Source organism: Leptodactylus fuscus, chromosome 6, assembly GCF_031893055.1.
Source record: "Leptodactylus fuscus isolate aLepFus1 chromosome 6, aLepFus1.hap2, whole genome shotgun sequence".
Classification (NCBI taxonomy): Eukaryota; Metazoa; Chordata; class Amphibia; order Anura; family Leptodactylidae; genus Leptodactylus; species Leptodactylus fuscus.
The window spans coordinates 40,417,819-40,438,622 of record NC_134270.1 but is presented as its reverse complement, the minus strand read 5'-3'; the positions used below and the strand labels follow the sequence as shown (position 1 = coordinate 40,438,622).

At 45.0% G+C, this 20,804-nt stretch overlaps 1 protein-coding gene across 2 annotated transcripts in view; it reads right to left on the bottom strand.

The window, feature by feature from the left end:
• Positions 1-4,834: 4,834 nt before the first annotated feature.
• Positions 4,835-20,804, bottom strand: part of ALG9 (ALG9 alpha-1,2-mannosyltransferase) — a 79,349-nt gene continuing 63,379 nt past the window's right edge. For both annotated transcript variants that reach the window (XM_075279790.1, XM_075279791.1), the window contains exon 15: positions 4,835-6,388. In XM_075279790.1, coding sequence (XP_075135891.1) covers positions 6,265-6,388 — 124 coding nt within the window. In that variant the 3' untranslated portion in view covers positions 4,835-6,264. The remainder of the gene's footprint in view (positions 6,389-20,804) is intronic.

Below are 20,804 nucleotides of genomic sequence, written 5' to 3'. Positions count from 1 at the left end.
TTTTTGAGGAGGTTTTCCGGTCTCAAAAATCTGGCTGCAAAAAAACTGCGTGAACTTACACTACGGGTCCATTCACACGGAGGAAATTGGCACGGTTTTGTGTCGGAATCCGTTTGCAAAAAGAAGTCTCCCATTGATTTCAATGGGTTCCACGTGGAAAAAGGACAGCGTTGAATTCAATGGGAGGCTTTATTTCCGCGCGGGTTTTGACGCAATCAGAATCAGCGCCAAATTACACCGTATGAATGCCCCCTATGGCTGGATTCACACCAGCGTTCGAACTCCGTGCAGGGACTCTGTCGCTGAATCCACTTGAAAAATGCATGAGAATAGTCCTTGAAACAGGAGTTTTCTCTCCACATTTTTGGGCAGAAACCCGGAAGAACACATTATAGTCTAAGGGGTCCACAGGTTTCAGTGGGTAACTGCTTTTTAAGCGGAATGTGTTTCCAAAACCCAAGTGCGGGTGTGAACTACTAATTAGTTAGGGCAGAATATCTGTCCTCCTACACCTTTAGCCATATTAGACTTTCTATGTACAGTCATGGCGAAAAGTTTTGAGAATGACACAAATCTTCTATTTTCACATGATCTGCTGCCCTCTGGTTTTTCTGTGTGTTTGTCGGATGTTTTTATCACATACAGAAATAGAATTGCAATCATTTTATGAGTAACAAAAGCTTATATTGACAGAATGAGTTAATGCAGCAAGTCAATATTTGCAGTGTTGACCCTTCTTCTTCAGGACCTCTGCAATTCTCCCTGGCATGCTCTCAATCAACTTCTGGACCAAATCCTGACTGATAGCAGTCCATTCTTGCACAATCAATGCTTGCATTTTGTCAGAATTTGTAGGTTTTTGTTTGTCCACCCGTCTCTTGATGATTGACCACAAGTTCTCAATGGGATTAAGATCTGGGGAGTTTCCAGGCCATGGACCCAAAATCTCTATGTTTTGTTCCCTGAGCCATTTAGTTATCACCTTTGCTTTATGGCTTTCAGTCCACTAGCTGTACCTTTTGCAGAATATCAGTCTGTCCCTGATGTTTTTTCTGGAGAGAAGTGGCTTCTTTGCTGCCCTCCTTGAGACCAGGCCTTGCTCCAAGAGTCTCAGCCTCACAGTGCGTGCAGATGCACTCACACCTGCCTGCTGCCATTCCTGAGCAAGCTCTGCACTGCTGGTAGCCCGATCCCGCAGCTGAAACACTTTTAAGAGACGGTACTAGCACTTGCTGGTCTTTCTTGGGCGCCCTGGAGCCTTTTTGCCAACAATGGAACCTCTATCCTTGAAGTTCTTGATGATGCAATAGATTGTTGACTGAGGTGCAATCTTTCTAGCTGTGATACTCTTCTCTGTTAGGCCATTTTTGTGCAGTGCAATGATGACTGCACATGTTTCTTTAGAGATAACCATGGTTAACAGAAGAGAAACAATGATGCCAAGCACCAGCCTCCTTTTAAAGTGTCCAGTGGTGTCATTCTTACTTAATCATGACAGATTGATCTCCAGCCCTGTCCTCATCAACACCCACACCTGTGTTAATGGAGCAATCACTGAAATGATGTTAGCTGGTTCTTTTAAGGCAGGGCTGCAATGATGTTGAAATGTGTTTTGGGGGATAAAATTCATTTACTAGGCTGTACATCTGGGGAATTAAAGGAAATAGTAGACAAAATGTTGTTAATACAAAGGGACTTTCTTGTTGTTTTACCCTGTACATTGACTATTTTTTTTATGAATGAACTAGCATTCAGCTTTCTGTCCTTCAGGTCTGCTTGGGGACCCAAAAGCGGAATCCCTATCAACTTTTAAAAACGGTTGCACAGACTATAATGGTGTCTGCCGGGTTTCCGCCTTGCAAGACTTTTTTTTTCTCTTTGCCAATTTTAATCAGAATCTGGTACTGAGAGGCTCCAACAATAGTGTGAACGTAGCCGGGGAGTGTTATCCGCTGACCGTAGCAGGGTAGTCAGTGCTGCACCTCCCATGAGGCGACCTGAAGCGACCGCTTCAGGCGGCGCTATGCCAGGGTCACGGGGAGAGCGGCATTTTTGCTGACCTAAGCCAGTCCAGGACAAGCTGCCCTGGACTGGCTTAGGGTCACTGTCACTGAGCGGTGGATTGGGGAGGCCTGACTGTCATCTCCCTGCCTGCTAAAGCTCCGCTCGGCCCCGCCCCCTCCGCTCGGCTCCACCCCTTCTGCTCCGCCCCCTCCTCAGGGGGGGGGAGCGGCTTTCTGACGTCCGCTTCAGGCGGCAGAAAGCCATGGTTCACCCCTGAGGGTAGTGATGCATTTCCTTTTACTTTACCTGTGCACAGTGTATATGGAAATATTCATACTGCACCTAACATGATACAAGCTGGTAGAAGCCATGGTCTCCTATACATCCAACCATCAGCAGAATGGTTACTAGCCATCGGGTTAACACTATAGATAAACTCCAGTATTTTCACTCTTCGCCTTTGTACATTGAAATCAGCCTATTGTATAGCAAGTGGGAAACCAGAGAATAAGTCATTGTGATAGACCAGGCTGTCATCCTGGTGGTGGCTTCTAATAGTCTTTGTAGTGTAGAAAAAGAAAGCACATTTGATTACAATTAGCAGTTTTGTCCTTGTCCACATTATTTATCAACCACTGTTTAAAATAAATCCGGGAACAGACAAAACAATGCAAACCTAGGAGCCAGCTGGATGTGTAAGAGGACGGGGAAGACGTGTATCCACTGACCTCCAGGCGCCTCCCAAGACGACTCTCAAATCTTAGATGTGACACATAAGTATTAAAGGTACAATGGTAATGTGACTCTTTGGGATCTGCAGCGATTTGACTTCACAACTTTCTTGAATTAGTTATTTTTGCAATGTGTATAGGCTGTGAAGAGTGAGTAAGACAACAACATATACGTGAAGATTATCATTCATGCATGCCTGGTACTGGTAAGTCTAAACCAAGTGCAAAGTCAAGACAACTAAGGAATCCATCAGAATCACAGAGGTGCAATTGTAGCATTTATTAAAAAAAAAATTACAAGGAAAAACGGAGACATGATAGGAATGACTGAACACCTCGAGGATGGATCTGGTGCTTCAGTTCAGTATATAAGATGGTCATAGACGGGAAGAGAGCTGGTATTATCAGCAGGTTGTCAAACACATAAGGTGCCTATACACACATTCATATATATATATATATATATATATATATATAATCAATGTTATGTGTGTGTTTGTTATATATAAACTTACATGGTTACTAACCTTTCATAGTGTGTTTATATGAGGATTAACACTGTTTCCGCACACATTATATTTAGCATTTTTTAGCAATTTTCCCCTCTCACCTTCAGTTTTTCCTGTCATGCTGTGATATCTTTTTTTCCCCCCTATCAGTATGTCTTTGGAATATAGGATGGAAATCCACGCAAACACGGGGAGAACATACAGATGGTTTTTTGCCCTTGGCGGGATTTGAACACCAGCACTCCCAGCCTGCAGTGCTAACCACTGAGCCACCGTGTGGCCCCTCATACTGTGATATCTGTCATACATTGCACACAGGAAGAATAGCTGAACCTTTTTCCGAACTTTCACTAATTTTGAAGGATCCTGGAGATCATATATAGAAAAGTACTGACTCGCAGTGATGTGCATAAAGCACTTGGGAAGAGAAAGTAACTTCATATTAGCTGCTGTAGTCTGTGTGCCTCCCTCCTCTCTTACTGGCTTCTTTTCTATCTTCCTCCATGCCCTGTGTGATTTGATATTGCTATGGGCTGCAGTCAGTCTGGAGAGAACAAGTCAGATTTAGAGGAAATGTCACAGTGAAATCCAGTTTACAGAGGAGGAAGAAGCTAATGAGTAGAGAAAATCACTACCTATTTATAAAGTATTAAACAGGTTGTCCATAGTTCTTTTTTTTTATTATTATTATTTCTAGCACCTCATTAGGCTAGGCCATAAATCTCTGATTGATCAACAACCAGCCTCCGCACAGATCAGTTGTTTGGAGGTGCCGCCACTCTGTGTACTATGCAGAGCACAGAGCCAGAAGCCATTGGTTTCATACCCTGTATAGTGGGCGGTGCCAGTAATGCAGTTCAACCCCTATGAAGTGGATTGCAGTACCAGTGCACGGCCACTATACAAGGGATGGAGCCCATTGCTTCTGGGTCCACGCATTGTAAAGTACAAAGACCAGAGAACCCCGAATAGCTGATCCATGCGAGATGTGGGGTAGGCTATTGACCCCCTCCCCATTAATCAAATATGTATTACCAGACAACCCCTTCTGCAGAACACAACGCCCGCTACATACTTCCAGTTCTTGAAAGTGTAAACCAGTCAGTTACTCAAGTAACAATTGTCCAAGTCCATCATGTTGATGGGTCAGGTGTGATCAACGTCATTTCATTGCACCAAATTGTAGAATTCTGAAGACCCGACCGTATAAAATTATATCAATCATATATCACATTTACTTCAATACTGCAAGATTTAGGCCGTTGAGTTTAATGAGAGGTATATTATTTGGGATCCTCATGAGAAGCACCATAAAGTCTACATAAAGAAGACCTCATACAGATGGAGCAGAGGTAACCACAACATATCTTATCGCAGAAAACAAAAACCAATGAAAAGTCAATGGAAATTTTTTTAAATGACTTTTTATAGATTTTTGTTGTCTTCTGTGATAAGATATCACACGGCAGCATCTAGCCAATTGCAGAATCTTGGGTCCACGCTGCTACATCTGTACATCTTTATAGGGGGGGCCCAGGGAGTTTTATTTTACTTCCATGCATCAGGTTTTTTGATGTCGGACCTGGAGTGTCCAGACTGGTTTTGACCATATTGAGTATTATAATATATATTATTGCGTCATATAATCAGAACCAACAAACAGATCACTCCACCTCCTCCCTCCTCTCCAGTAGTCACAGATATTACCAGTTCCTAGGGGGGCTGGCAGACTATAATATTGCCAACAAAAGGAGGGAGGAAACAGAAAGGGCTCAAAAAACGCAGCATGTCAATCATATCTACAGAAACGCTGGTGGTTTTCCTATAGATACAATTGTAACAAAGTCCGCGGAAAACTCTGTGAAATTTCTGTTGAATTGCATTCACGCCGCTTTAACGCTGCGTTTCCGCCGAGTGGGGCCTTAGCCTTAAAAGGTTTTCTAAGATTTTAAATTGATGACCTATCTAAGAAGCTAGTCTATCCTTAGATAGGTCATAAATTGTAGATCCATGGGGGTTTGACACCTAGAACTCCCGTAGATTAGCTGTTAGAAGCGACAGTATCAAATTCATCGTTCATGTGGCTTGATCGCAGCTCAGTCCAAGCACATGGGGCACGTCTACACCCCCATTCCCATGAATACTGTATCCTATAGACAGGGAATAGATGTTATTAGTGGGAATACCCCCTCTTAAAGGAATGATCCACATAATCCACTATATAAACACATTAAATATACATCTTACAGAGCACCATCACACCCCTGCCCTCTGTGCAAATATTCCTTGTACATTATGATGTGGTATAAGACTGAGCTCGCTACTTTACACCTAAAAGGATGAGAATTGACAATCGTGTACAGATATGTATATATTATGAGCCTTACCAAACACCATGCTTCAGTGCCATGGCTCGGGCTCCCTATTTTACCAGTTGGGTTCACATGTCCGTTGCTTCTTGTTGTCTTTGCCTGAGCAGGGCACGATTCATGCCAATTTGGCTATGTGGCACTCCATAGCCTTAAATGGGGCACGGTGCGGGATGTATCAACATGCCAGAGGAAAAATATTCCAGTCAACACTTTGATCTGGTGCAATGACACTGAAGGGAAACTACATGGGATTGTCAGACCTATGGGAACGCACTCTTAAATCTAGAAGCTCTCCTGTCTCCTTGGACAGATTTCAGCCAATATATACACATGAACAGATGGACACATTATGGAGAACATGTCATTTATCATACATATCGGAATCCTAAATGGAAACACCTATAACAGCCTTCAGAACGTTAATACCCGGTGAAGATACTGAAATTCACAACTCGGTGTAACTTGTTTGTATTGGTCACTGTAAAGCAGAACATACTGTAATCGTTCCATAGAGTCAGAATGTAGCCGGGCTCTGACACACTGACAAAACAGATCTTCTGTGGTAGGTCCCTTTAACTGGAAGAGGACAAGGTTAGGAGATGCCATAGCAAAACCAACTAGCTTCTTGTCTTTGTAGAAAGTTCTTCCTTATCCTAAATTCTTCTTCCTAATCTGCTTAGGTCGACGGGCTTTCAGGATAGTATAATTCGAGTATGTCGTGTGCCAGCTGGATACAAATGGGACATAAAATGCTCGGAACAGTTTGGAGGACCTAAAAAGGAGAAGGAGAAGGTTAATACAGGTGGCCATTGACAATATCTTCAGCAAAAAAGAAGGGACCGCGACTTTGCTTATTACACGGGACAGGTTTATTTTAGGGGAGTCTCTTATATATTCAGTAAAGGCACATGGTTTTTCGGATCATACAAAATTCTAATGTTGTGGTCGATAGACTTTACCATTGAGGTGAAAGGTAGACTCATGGCTGAACACCAGCCGGTTAGTGAATTCAACCTCTTCTAATGATAAATCATCACAGTGTTTCGGATTGTCACCTGGCTTCAGCTCCTAGAGATGATTTAATCTGTATGGCTTACTATATGGTTGTTTCCAGTGGCATACCTACCGGGGTAGCAGCTGCCAAAGGGCCCGGGACATTAGGGGCCCGGCAACAGCCGCCACCGCTGCGTTTTTTTTCTTTTCTTAATAGGCAGTTACCGGCTGGAGCCACTGCCAGGATTGGTAAGTAACGCCACGGGCCCCACAAACGCCATTATTATACTCAGGGGTCTTTTCAGACCCCTGAATGATCGGAGGTCCAGGGGAGGTAAGGCAACATAAAAAACAGTGTTACTTACCTCTCCGGGCAGGTTCGGGCCTACTTCTGTGACTCTCCTGACATCACAAGACCAGGGCCTGCGTCCCAGGTCATGTGACGTCCCGGACGTCATGAAAGATGGCCGACACCATCGAGGACTGCAGCAGACCCGGGGCTAGATAAGTAACATTGTTTATTTTATATTGGTATCCCCCTTCAGTCTCCGATTATTATACTCTGGGGTCTGAAAAGACCACAGAGTATAATAATTGTTCACGGGTGTTCACAGTGGGACATAATACTGTGTACAGGAGCCACTATGAGGCATACTACTGTGTGTAGGGACCACTATGGGGCATAATAGAGAGCGCAGGAATGTGTGTGGGGGGGGGGGGAGGGTGTCAGTCGGGGTCTTTGGCAGGGGGGGCCATGTCAAAAGTTTGCCACCGGGCCCCGCCGTTCCTAGTTACGCCACTGGTTGTTTCCACAAGTTATGTCATACTAGGCTTTGGGACACCTGTAGTCAGCCTAATGGACTTTCTAGCCTACGCTTATACAAGACTCAAATCCTGTTCCAAAGTCTTTAGTCAGCCCGGACTTTTCCCATGACAAACACCCTGTGGTTTTGAACAGTTTCACCTAACACGAAATGCAGTTTCTGTCTGAAGCACATTTACCAAAATTATTCCGAAAATTTTGCTGCCACAACCAATCCCGTTCTTTACAATTCCAATATAACAAGAGTTCTCTTCCTTCCTTAGGTCCCACTATGTAGGCACATTTCATATTGGGCTCTTGGATGTTATGGGCAATGCACCAGTCACCTACCATTTCCCACTGATGTTACTAGAGCTACAGGCCGCTGCTTTCGCACCATGCTTTCTGAATCGCACTGTACTCCTGGCATTGGGCATCTTCCCCAGGTGATAAAGTGAATTCAGCAACCAGACCAGCCTCTGCCATCTGTGCGGCAGCAGGCTCAGGGGAAGGGGCTGCCCAGCTGGGACGCTTCCCACTGTACAATCCGACAATACTACGTGGAGAGCCAGGAGATGCTGGAAAACCGTGTGACTCCATAAAGTCAGCACAGGCGAGCCAGTGATATAGAAGGGAATATAGTCCAGAAAACCTACTGCTGTCTGACCGTGGCTGTCGGCCATTTATGAAGGAGTCGGAGTCAGTGCTTTGGCCTACTGACTCCATAGCCCTGCTTAGAATGGTAGGAGAAGTTAAAGATGGCCATATACATTAAATAAATCGACTTCAGATACTGGAGGGAAAGAAAGTTTGGGCTGTTGGATTTCAAGATGTCTGAACCCTCTTGTCCTCAGGAAAGATAAGCCGATTATAAGGTCAGACAGCAGCTTACACCTCTTCCTATTAAGAACATAGATCTGCTCTCTAAAGTGAATGGCCAGCTAAAATGGAACTCAAAAACAGGGTTTTCTTTCCCCCCTGTGTGACTGAAGTGGCAGGTGGGCATGGATGTTGAACCTTTATGGACATACCTTCACGACCTGGGTACAAGAGACCCCTCCTCCCATAGCCGGCGTGAGTCCCGGACTATATGAAACACTTTCATTCCAATGAATTCTAATTTGTAAGCAGTAAATAGAGTGATTAAACTTATTTTATCTCCAAAATGTCCCATAAAGTGCGTGCTACTGTCACAGCCAAAAAGGTAAGTGAAAATTGATATATCTCTAGTAACGTCTATAGCCACCCTGGGTAGTGGGATGGTTGGAGTAGCTGCATCTCATGAGACCAATTACGCAAGGGAAGTGTGTGTCATAGCCGGGAGCACAGACGTCTGCTCCATGATATGCTGAAATCCTAGCTCTCGCCTTATCTGTAATGAAATGGTTCCTGACAATGAAGTGTCTGCTCGGTGTAATTAGGTGGCTGCTCTCTAATTCAATTACCATCTCCATGTATCAGGAGCTCATCTCTGACTGTACAGGACCTGACGTCAATGGAGCTCTATGAAACCCCCAGAGGATCAAGTTGGGCTGTCATGCCTGCTGAATCGCCTTCGTCATTAACATGTTCTATGCTGGACTGTTTTAGGCCGATATATGACATTTAAAACCACTATTTTTTACCTAATTGGACAAATTCTCCATTAAAAGAAATCGTTTATGTAGGAGAAATGTAAAAAGTAATACTAATACTATATAGGGAAGGCTAAAGATTATACATAAGTTAGCCAGCACCATTCAGGTAAATGTGGATGGATAGTGAGCCCTCTGAGCCCTGAATCATCATGGAGGACAGATCAAGATGAAACAAGCAGAAAACCAAATCCTAGTGGCTACTTAGGGGCTGTTCCCATGGTGGAAATGGAAGATACATACATATATATATATATATATATATATATATATAAACACCAAGAAGGTTCAACACATAGGTTAATGATATGCAAATGATAAAAACTGGAGACAAAATATCTTGATTTATTTAGTATGGAGTAGAATTGGCACGTGCAGAAATACAGGCACTTACAGGCCTCGGCGTGCTATCAGTCAGGTTATTAATGGGTGCCTGGGGGAGGCTGTGCCATGCAGAATGAACTGGGGCTCACAAATCATCCAGATTCTCTACTGGTAATTACTTTTGCAATTGCCAACCAATGACGATGTACTGGATAGGATACCGGAGACGCTGCAGGTCATGGTAACGTGTTTGGGCCATACATATAGGTCACAGTAGTGCAAGCAACATGCAGCCTGGTGTTATCCTGTTGAAAAATACAATACCTGCCACTTTCACTCCGCAGAACAGCCATAATATTGGTTTCTCAAACAAATCAATGTAACACACCGAGTTGTTAGTGCACCTGATGTGAAGACTACAGGGGTCCGGCTACTGTACATTACGCCACCCCACACCATAATCTCATGAGTGGACTGGTGTGACGTTCCCTTGTCAGTGCCTCTTCATACCGCTGTCCTTGCGGCCTTCAGACCAACCACTCTATCGTTGCGTCTAAGACAAAAGCTGGACTGAAGAGGATAGACCTCCATTATTTTGCTGGACTATAAGAGAAGTGGCATGAAGTCAACGGAACACCTTTAGCCATATGTCTGGCCGTAGCCCAGTTTTGTGCAAACACCTTCTAATGGTTTGTGTCCAGACTGTTTGACACCCTAGGCTTGGGATTTGACATTCACTGTCACTTTCACTACAGAATTAATCACTTTGCTCCATTCTTCCAAACAAACGTTCCTACGGTGCAAAGGTTCTCCTCCGCGCACCTCTTGCTGTCATTCCAGTTCATCATTGCTTTCCCAACCACCGAGACATACAATGTTGAACAGAGCCGACATCTCGCCCTAGGCGCGCAACGATCTGCCGGCGTGATAAACCAAGATGTCTCAGTCGAATGATTCCGTCCCTCTCAGTTTGCAATAACTGGCATAACAACAAACAGGAGCCATCGCACAATCATCTCACACCATTTTCTGATTTTCGAGGTTTCACGTGGCTAAAAAACTTTGCTTATCTATATCTAAATATATCTATCTACATCCATCTATATAAAATATAGATATGCCATCTCTGCCTCCCATTGAAAATCCCAAATCCGCGGCATATTACTCTGTGTGAACACACCCTAACATGGAAAGAGCAGAAATTTCAAGGAATAGAATATAAGTTTGACGGAACATTGTCCAAAAATCCATACTTTAATATATTCCGCTGGTCCTGTGCTATAACATGCTACCTGCACGTGAGGCCATGTTCAATGTGATGGGTTCCCGGTTTGTGACTAGTTTAGCAGGACCATTGACAAAATGCAGGTACTTTTAGAGCAGTCTGTATTCTGTCTTTGACATGAGCGGTCATTAAGCCTGCAGAGCACAATAATAACACATACTGCTATATTACCCTAAAGGTACGGCAGGCGGACACTGGTGACTTCCACAGTCTTACAAGTTATTATTAGGATAGTAACATATCTGATGCTGTCTATAGGTTAGGAAATTACAATTTTAAGGGGTTGCTTTATACAAAAAAAAAAAAAAAAAGCTAGAAGCTCTAGCCCTCGCCATATAAAAGTGATGACGGCCCATTTGTCTTCAGGTGACCATGGCGGCCATCATTGCTGTTTATACACATGTGACAGTTGAAGACAGCAATTGGCTTAAAGGGATTCTACCATTAAAATCCAATTTTTGTCGTTGGCACGTAGGAATAGCCTTAAGAAAGGCTATTCCTCTCCTACCTTTAGATGCCTTCTCCACACCGCCGTTCGGTAGAAATCCCGGTTTATGTCGGTATGCAAGTGAGTTCTCTTGCAGCACTGGGGGCGGGCCCCAGCGCTCAAACAGCATTGGGGGAGTCCTCAATGCTGCGAGAGAAATCTCCAGCGACGCCTCCATATTCTTCAGGCCTCTCCCTGCATCGTCTTCCGATGCAGGCGGTCAAACTTCTAGCCGACTGCGCATGCCCACAGGCCAGAAGAAAATGTCCACTTCTTATTGTGTAAGCGGCCATTTTTCTTGTGGCCACAGGCTTACGCAGTCGGCTCTGTCTGAGGCCTAGAAGTTTTACCCCCAGTGCTGGAAGACGACGCAGGGAGAGGCAGTTGCTGAAGAAGATAGAGGCGGCGCTGTTTGAGTGCTGTGGCCTGCCCCCAGTGCTGCAAGAGAACTCATTTGCATACCGACGAAAACCGGGATTTCTACCGAATGCCGGCTCAGAGAAGACATCTAAAAGGTAAGAGAAGAATAGCCTTCCTTAAGGCTATTCCTACATGTCAATGACAAAAAAATTCGATTTTAATGGTAGAATCCCTTTAAAGCAGTCCCATGAAGACAAACATTACTACTTCTTGAAGAGGCGCTAGTGCGCCAAAACATAAAGATGATTATAACTTATTACATTCTTTAAGATTTCTTGCTCATAGCCTTCTGTTAAAATATCTCGAACCACGCCTTTAAGACACTTTCTACAGCTTTGGCTCTAAACTGGAGTTCACTTTAAATAGAAAGGTAATGTTTAAAAACTGAGGTCACTTGTCAGTCGTATTCTTCGGTTTATGGAAACTAATGCAAAATTCCGGTACAAAAATATCGCTGCGGAGCAGAACTGGAGGTTAAATCTGTCTGAAGTCAGGATTGCTTTTTCTGCTGAGAGCAGCCTAGAGTAAGAGCATGTCTGCTCCATGGAAAGATAGTGTACGTAAGCAAGTGCGTCAGAAGGGATTAGAAAGCGCAGCTGCCTGCAGAGGCTGGAGAACACTGGGGCATCTTGTGGTGCGGCAGCACAAAGCCTACGAGGGAGCCCGGCTGTGACAAGTGATTAATGAAGCATAGGCTTCCTGCAGACGTGTGTCTTATGGTGCAGTGCTGAAGGGGCCATGAGCAACACACAACACATAGATGGATATCAATGCACAATACCCATCAGGCTCACGCACCCCGCTGGCGCTTACTTTATATTACATGTATGAGCTCCCTTAATACAAAAACCTTACTGACTGCTGGTAAATACATTATTCAGTATTACAAAAAATTATTTATCTATTTCTTTTACTTATTTCGCAGACCTCTCCTACATTGGGCTCAATCTAAATTCCATAGAACCCACGCAGATAGAAAATCTAGAATAAAAAAGGAGAGGTTCAAATCATAGAAAATAACTTGAAAGGGTCTGTTAAGTGGGTGTCTGACTGCTGGGACCTCTATCAATGACAAGAATGGGAATAATGAGTCCCCCAATAATACTGTAATCGAGTGGCCATAGCGCATATCCACTGCAGCTCTAATGATATCTATGGGTCTGCCACAGAGCCGCACCTCCCATGAGGCGACCTGAAGCGACCGCTTCAGGCGGCGCTATGCCAGGGCCTCGGGAGGGCGGCATTTTCGCTGACCTAAGCCAGTCCAGGACAAGCTGTCCTGGACTGGCTTAGCGTCACCGTGTCTGCAGCCCGACACGGGAAGCGAGCGGTGTATTGGGGCGGCCCTGCTGGACGCAGCGCTACTCCAGCGGCCGCCCCTCACACTCAGGCAGAGAGCAGGTCCTCTCCCTGCCTGCTCTCTGCCTGCGAACACCGCTTACTCCGCTTGGCCCCGCCCCCTTTCCGCTCATTCCCACCCCTTTCTTGCGACCCCAGGGTGAACCTGGGCTTTCTGCCGCCTGAAGCTTCAGGCGGCAGAAAGCCCAGGTTCACCCCTGGTCTGCCATGAGATCATAGTGGTGTTATGTCATGGTTATAGGGGGCGCTGTGGTTATCAGAATTATGGGAGTAGTATGAGTGCCACTATTATAGGGGTACCTTGGCTGTCATTAGGGCGCTCACACTTACACCCCTGTCTGCCGTGTTTCTGTCCCAAAGAAACTGATAGGGGATGGCTTGCCAGCGGTCAGTTCATTTGAATGGGTTTTACAGCAAACTGCCGGTGTCCATCTACAGCCTCTCCGCCTCGAAACCGTTTTTTGTTTTTGTTTTTAGCATGGACACAAAGTCGAACATGCAGGACTTTGTGTCCGTGCAAAAAAACCCCCAAAAAAACTATTTCCCCGCAGAGAGGCTGCAGACGGACACCAATGATTTGCTGTAAAACCCATTCAAATTAATGGGTTTTTAAAACTGACCTCCAGCAAGCCGTCTCCTATGAGGTTTCTCCGGGGACTAGGATGGGCAGATACGGGCGCAAGTGTGAACGCTGCATTTCTGGGGTACAGTGGATAAGATAACTAGAGAAACACTAAGTGTGGTATTGTTATAGGGGCACTGTGGCTATCAATTATTGGAGTTGTATGGGTGCCACTGTTATAGGGGAACCTTGGCTGTCATAGTTACTGGGGCTGACAATGTTAGAGACACTCGAGGTGGCACTGTTATAGGGGTACACATAATTATGACAGCAACAGTGTACAAGTATCCACAGAATCAGAGGCAATGATGGTTTGGCTCTGGGTATCCTCGCACCAGCCTGGAAATGTTGCTGCCGGCCAATACATCCACTGTCAGCATCTACTTCTGAGAATCACTGCCCAATACGTGTCCAGCTGCCACCAAGTGAGGGGAAGATGAGACCCCAAGGACTATTATACCCCATTATCACGCCACCTAATCACCCACCCACGAGACCCTAAGAACTACTGTACCTCCAAACCACTCCACGCCTGCTCACCCCCCCCCCCTCCCTCAGCCCCAACCACTCTCTTTGCTTTGGCAATGCCAAATGTACAGGTAGTCCTCGGGTTACGAAGGTCTCAGGTTACGACGTTTCGTGGTTACTACTAGAGATGAGCGGGTACTATTCGATCGAGTACTCGTTCGATTACTATTGCTATTCGCAGTAAAGATTTGATTCAGAGCCAGTGTTGATTGGCCGAATGCTATACAGTGTATAGCATTCGGCAAATCAACGCTGGTTCTGCAACAGGCTCGTCCTTGCTGGTCGGGAGAGCTGGTAGCCTGCGTTTATGCGGGAGCTGACTTTTTCTCATAGGAATGCATTGACCAGCGTTGATTGGCCAGTGTATAGCATTTGGCCAATCAACGCTGGTTCTGCCAAAGGCTCATCTGTAAGGAGGCGGAGTCTAAGATCGGACCACAGCAGTCTCCATTGTGGTCAGATCTTAGACTCCGCCTCCTCACAGACCCCCAGCGTTGATTGGCCGAATTTTGTATACTTGCCAGTCAACGTTGGTCAATGCATTCCTATGAGAAAAAGTCAGCTCCCGCATAAACGCAAGCTGCCAGCTCTCCCTGTACAGTACGTGATTTAGTGTACAGCGGCTCGGAACCGAGGAAGACTGTACTGTACTGTATATGGTACAGTTACGTATGTTTCCGACTTATGTGGAAAACCGGTTTACGACACCACGTAGGAACGGATCAATATCGTAAGTCGAGGACTACCTGTATATTCGGACATGCCAATAAAGCTTTTTTGATTTGATTTGAACATATATGGGTACTGGGAATGGGTAGGGGCTAACTTTCCAGAGAGGAAACAAATCTGCCGCTCATTGTTCAGTTGGTTCCTCTTATAATGACAAGCGATTCCAATAAAAATCAGCATCATGGCACACCGGAATGGTAAAGTAATGGAAAGAATTGGAATAATCGCCCAGGCCTAACTCATTGGAAGATGGTAAGATATAACTGTACTGGTTGGATCTGCAGGAGGGGTCTCCGGGGAGAAGGACTGGTTCAATTCCATGTGTTAAACTTTTCAGTTTATTGACAATGATCCCCCAGCATTGAGCTGCTGCTATAAAAGTCATCATCAAAGTGGAGCTGAAGTGCACTTAATGACTCGGGCGCAGTGCCGCGGGACGCACTTCACACGCTTTCTACAGCTCAATTTTCCCTGATAGCTGTTCTCTCTGGTTGATTAAACCTGCCGGCGCCCGCCGTACGTGTCAGCTTCAGTTTGTTTTACACTATGGTGGTAATTGTGGAACGATTCAGTATTATTCCAATGTAATGTCATCTGTATTGGAACATAGTTACATGGTAGAAGGTGCGGAGGATATCCTAAGGTTGGAAGAGACGTTACAAGAAATCTTCTAAGAAAACCGCAATGGCATCTTGTATAATAATAGTAACATAGTCGCTCCTGATCCTAGCATTGTATACAGGTAAAGACACTGGAGACGATTTACTGTGCCTTATATGCCAGTTTTCTGTATTTCAGGGTTTTGAACAAAAAAATGCAAGTTTTTTTTTTTACACTTACCTTAAAACTTTCCCGAAAGATAGCATGGAGAGGGGGCACACTAGCCCCTTCAGATTTATGATTACTTACACCAGTTTTACAGTATAAATGATGAGCTATGAGCCCCACCGGAGGATGCACATGATTTATACTTAGGGGTGGGCCTCATCATACATGAGCTCTATCTACCAATGGCACAGATATTATCAAGACTGGATTGCTAAATATCAGGCTGCATACACCTCCCCTCTGTTATTTGCACAGTGGATCAGTGGTTGACACTATTGTCTTATAACCCAGGGCTCAAATCTGATCACAGCACTGTATTTGGGTCAGCGGTGGATTATAATAAGGGTGAAATGTGTGGTTACTCAGGACCCAAGGCTGTAAGGGGGCCCAGCAGCAATAACTGAGCATCCGCTGATGCAGTCTATTACTATGGCGGGGCAAGGGAGTCTACTGGAGAAGAGTATGTGCTGGGCGAACCTTGTGAGATTCATATTACGAATATTCCCAAGGTTCACCTGGACCTAACCGGAACTGTCTAACCCCAGAATACAATACGCAGATGCCTAGGGAAAGTGAATAAACATAAAAGTGTTACTCACCTCCCATTGACTTTGGCATGTCCTCTTTGGGCCTCCCGAATGACGACCGTTGAGGCCATCGATTTGGCTTCAGTGGTCACGCCGGCGTAATGATGCATAGATGCAATTCATTCAGGAGGATGGACGTGGCCCAAAGAGGACACACCAGAGCGTAGGGGAGATGAGTAGCATTGCCTGTTATATTTGCTTACCTCCCCTGTGCCTTAGCTTATTATACTCTGGGCTCTCAATAAAGTATAACAGTGAGAACCCGAAATTTTCAGTCCAGCCTATGTATGTGCCATTATGGAATATTATACTGTATGGATGGGCCACTGTGAAACATTATACTGTGTGGAGGGGCCACTGTGGGACATTATACTGTGTGGAGGGGTCACTGTGAAACATTATACTGTGTGGAGGGGCCACTGTGGGACATTATACTGTGTGGAGGGGTCACTGTGGGACATTATACTGTGTGGAGGGGTCACTGTGAAACATTATACTGTGTGGAGGGGCCACTGTGGGACATTATACTGTGTGGAGGGGTCACTGTGGGACATTATACTGTGTGGAGGGGTCACTGTGAAACATTATACTGTGTGGAGGGGCCACTGTGGGACATTATACTGTGTGGAGGGGTCACTATGAAACATTATACTGTGTGGAGGGGTCACTGTGGGATATTATACTGTGTGGAGGGGCCACTGTGAAACATTATACTGTGTGGAGGGGCCACTGTGGGACATTATACTGTGTGAAGGGGCCACTGTGGGACATTATACTGTGTGGAGGGGCCACTGTGGGACATTATACTGTGTGGAGGGGCCACTGTGGGACATTATACTGTGTGGAGGGGCCACTGTAAAACATTATACTTTGTGGAGGGGCCACTGTGGGACATTATACTGTGTGGAGGGGCCACTGTGGGACATTATACTGTGTGGAGGGGCCACTGTGGGACATTATACTGTGTGGAGGGGCCACTGTGGGACATTATACTGTGTGGAGGGGCCACTGTGGGACATTATACTGTGTGGAGGGGCCACTGTGAAACATTATACTGTGTGGAGGGGCCACCGTGAAACATTATACTGTGTGGAGGGGCCACTATGGGACATTCTTTGGTCACAGGGATCTTTGGCATGAGCTTACTGAACAGCAAGGGGCCCATAGTACCCCTAATATTGGTGCCTTTCCTATAGGAACACCAGTTTCTTCTCACATACCAGAGCAATACTGCCAGGTAAATTGACTCTTTGAAGCTATATATGTTTACCTGTCATATTTTCTTTCCGCTCCAGTAGTGCACAGCAAAAGCAACTTAGCTGCATTGTTTGACGTAGCCTGAAATCCCATAGAATACATGCTACCGTACAGTCAATCAGTCAATCCCCTATGCTTTACATTGTAGTTCTTACAAGTAGATAAGTAAAAAATGTTAAGTAAAAATAGCCGGTATATTGTAATTCATATATTATTACACAGTTTAATCTCTAAACAAAAACTAATAAAGAAGTGGACTCCTATCACAAAAAACAAGCCCTTATACAGTTTTATGGAGGAGAAAACAAAGCTCTTGCATCACAAAAATAAGTTTTTCTTTGCTATGGAGCATTTCCCCAAAAACACAACACAACAAAACTATGTGAATTTGGTATCATTGCAAATATGCGGATCTGTAGGATAAAAATAATCCTTTATACTGCTGCTATTTTTTTCCCTCCCCATTTCCTTCCACAAAGAGTTAATAAAAGTTACTCCGTACATTCTACGTACCCTAAATGGCGGCAATGAAAATGACAACACCTGCAAAAAAAAAATACAAGCTCGCATATGGCTTCACAGATGGAAAAATAAAAAAAGTTATGGCGTTCAGAATGTAAGTGAACAATAAGGTCATGAAAATGTGTTGACCATAGCAAAGTCCCGTCCACATTAACACCTTATTATAGCATCAGCTGGCACAGACACAGAAGCGCTCATTACCACAATCCATGCCGACCCCAGAATGTGCGCTAATCCCATTGTCACGTATTAATATTGGCTGGTTTGTGTTTTGACCAGAGCAGCGAAGTCTTCAACATGATCCTATTAACAGTAGTGTATGCCCTGACAGCGCCAGCTGGGAAGGTGAACGCCAGGATCTTTAATCCCCCGTTACCTGGGAAACCTCAATTACTTTTTTCCCCTTTAGCGCTCAGCTCGCAGCGACTAATACGGTATGGGAACATTACATACACACTGGACCCCTGGTCAGAGGACTGCGCCGGTTCTGGGTTCAGTCTACATACACAAGCTGTTTGATACTGGTTGTACAGTCTTTCCCATTTCCTCAATCACAAAGATGTGCAAATGAGCTGGGAATTTAGGTTAGTTTTAATAGAGAGCTGGCAGACAAAGGGAGAGGATCAGCCACCCCATAAACAGACTGTCGGACGACTGCAACGAGAGCGGGGTGTTCAGGTGACATTTAGCTAACAAGTATGGCCAGAGTGAGTGGGGTCATAACTTTCAGCTAGAGACACTGTCAAGTGGGTGGTCCTCAAGTGCTTGAAGGACCACCTACATGAGAGTACACTTCATTCTGTATTATTGGGCAGTGGAGGACGACTCCCATGACAGTACATCAATCTGTATTATTGGGTAGTGGAGGACCACTCCCATGACAGTACACCAATCTGTATTATTGGACAGTAGAGGACCACTCCCATGACAGTACACCAATCTGTATTATTGGGCAGTGGACGACCACTCCCATGACAGTACACCAATCTGTATTATTGGGCAGTGAAGGACCACTCACATGACAGTACACCAATCTGTATTATTGGGCAGTGAAGGACCACTCCCATGACAGTACATCAATCTGTATTATTGGGCAGTAGACGACCACTCCCATGACTGTACATCAATCTGTATTATTGGGTAGTGGAGGACCACTCCCATGACAGTACATCAATCTGTATTATTGGGCAGTGGAGGACCACTCCCATGACAGTACATCAATCTGTATTATTGGGCAGTGGAGGACCACTCCCATGACAGTACATCAATCTGTATTATTGGGCAGTAGACGACCACTCCCATGACTGTACATCAATCTGTATTATTGGGTAGTGGAGGACCACTCCCATGACAGTACATCAATCTGTATTATTGGAGAGTAGAGGACCACTCCCATGACAGTACACCAATCTGTATTATTGGGCAGTGGAGGACCACTCCCATGACAGTACATCAATCTGTATTACTGGGCAATGGAGAACCACTCACAATACTGTACATCAATCTGTATCACTGGGCAGTAGAGGACTGCCGACTTGACAGCACAGACCAAACTGTATTATTTGGTAGTAGAGGACCACCCACTTGATGGTATACTTCTATGGGTTGCCAAAACTAACTGTACTGATATCTTTGGAAATGGGAATGCTACACAAAAAAATCCCAGCAGAATCAGCAAGCACTGCCAGTCTACAGGTACATGAAGATCCCAAAACCAGGACATGACGGGTCTTTTTTAATCACCAGATAATTCCCTACCTTATCTTACATAATCCCACAAATATGGATGGCTGTATGTGACAAATAGTTTTTTATAGGCTGCACCTTTATTATCTGTACACGTGAGGGTAAGTGCTCCCGTAGAAAGATGTTCGCGCTATAAGTGGTAATGTAACAGCTTGTTGTATGCCAAATGATTTTCTGTCATGTTACCCTTGCTTTGAAGTATACACATAGATAGGTCATAGGGTAAATTTACAGAGAAGAAACCAATGGACAAATATTTTTCATGATGGGTCTCTAAACCTCTTAAATACAAAGCCCCCCTCATACAAACAAGAGAAATGTCAGATGAGGCCACCAATTTCAGCAGAAGTTGCCAATGTGTATGGAGATTAATGACTCCCAACAAAGGATCTAAAAATACGGGGCAATCTGATCATACCGGATCCTGGATATAAGCCATTGCTAGAAGTGTTGCAGTGACTCACACCTGCACTTAGGCTGCCGTTCTTCAGGACCTGAAAAAGGGAAACCCAATCCGCCTAAAAACACAGTGGAAACCCATGGACTCCATAGACTATAATGTGGTCTGTTGGGTCTCCACCAGAAAAATGCGGAATAAAAAGTCCCGTTTGCAGGACTTTTCTCTCCACATTTTTCAAGCAGAATGGGGGACGGAATCTCAAAACGGTTAGGGTAAGTTCAAATGGGTTTTTTGGTCAGGATTTTAAGGCTGTAGCTATCAAAATCCTGACCAAAAAGACGGCTCCCATTGAAATCAATGGGAGCCGGTCAGGTCTTTTATCCAGGAGCCGATTTGTTCCAGCTCCCGGAAAAAGAAGCGACATGCTCACTCTTCCTGAAGACACTCCCCCCTCCCGACTAGGCCCATTCATTGGGCCTAATCCGGAGCGGACTGCGCAACTAGACGCCGGTGAAGTGCACTGGCATTCAGTTGTGGCTACCCATATTTTGGACCGGAACCTGAGGCGACCTCCGCCTCAGGTTCCAGTTCAGAAAACCCCATGTGAACTTACCCTTACGCAGCACAAGTGTGAACACGGCCTTACTTACTGAGACCACATGCAC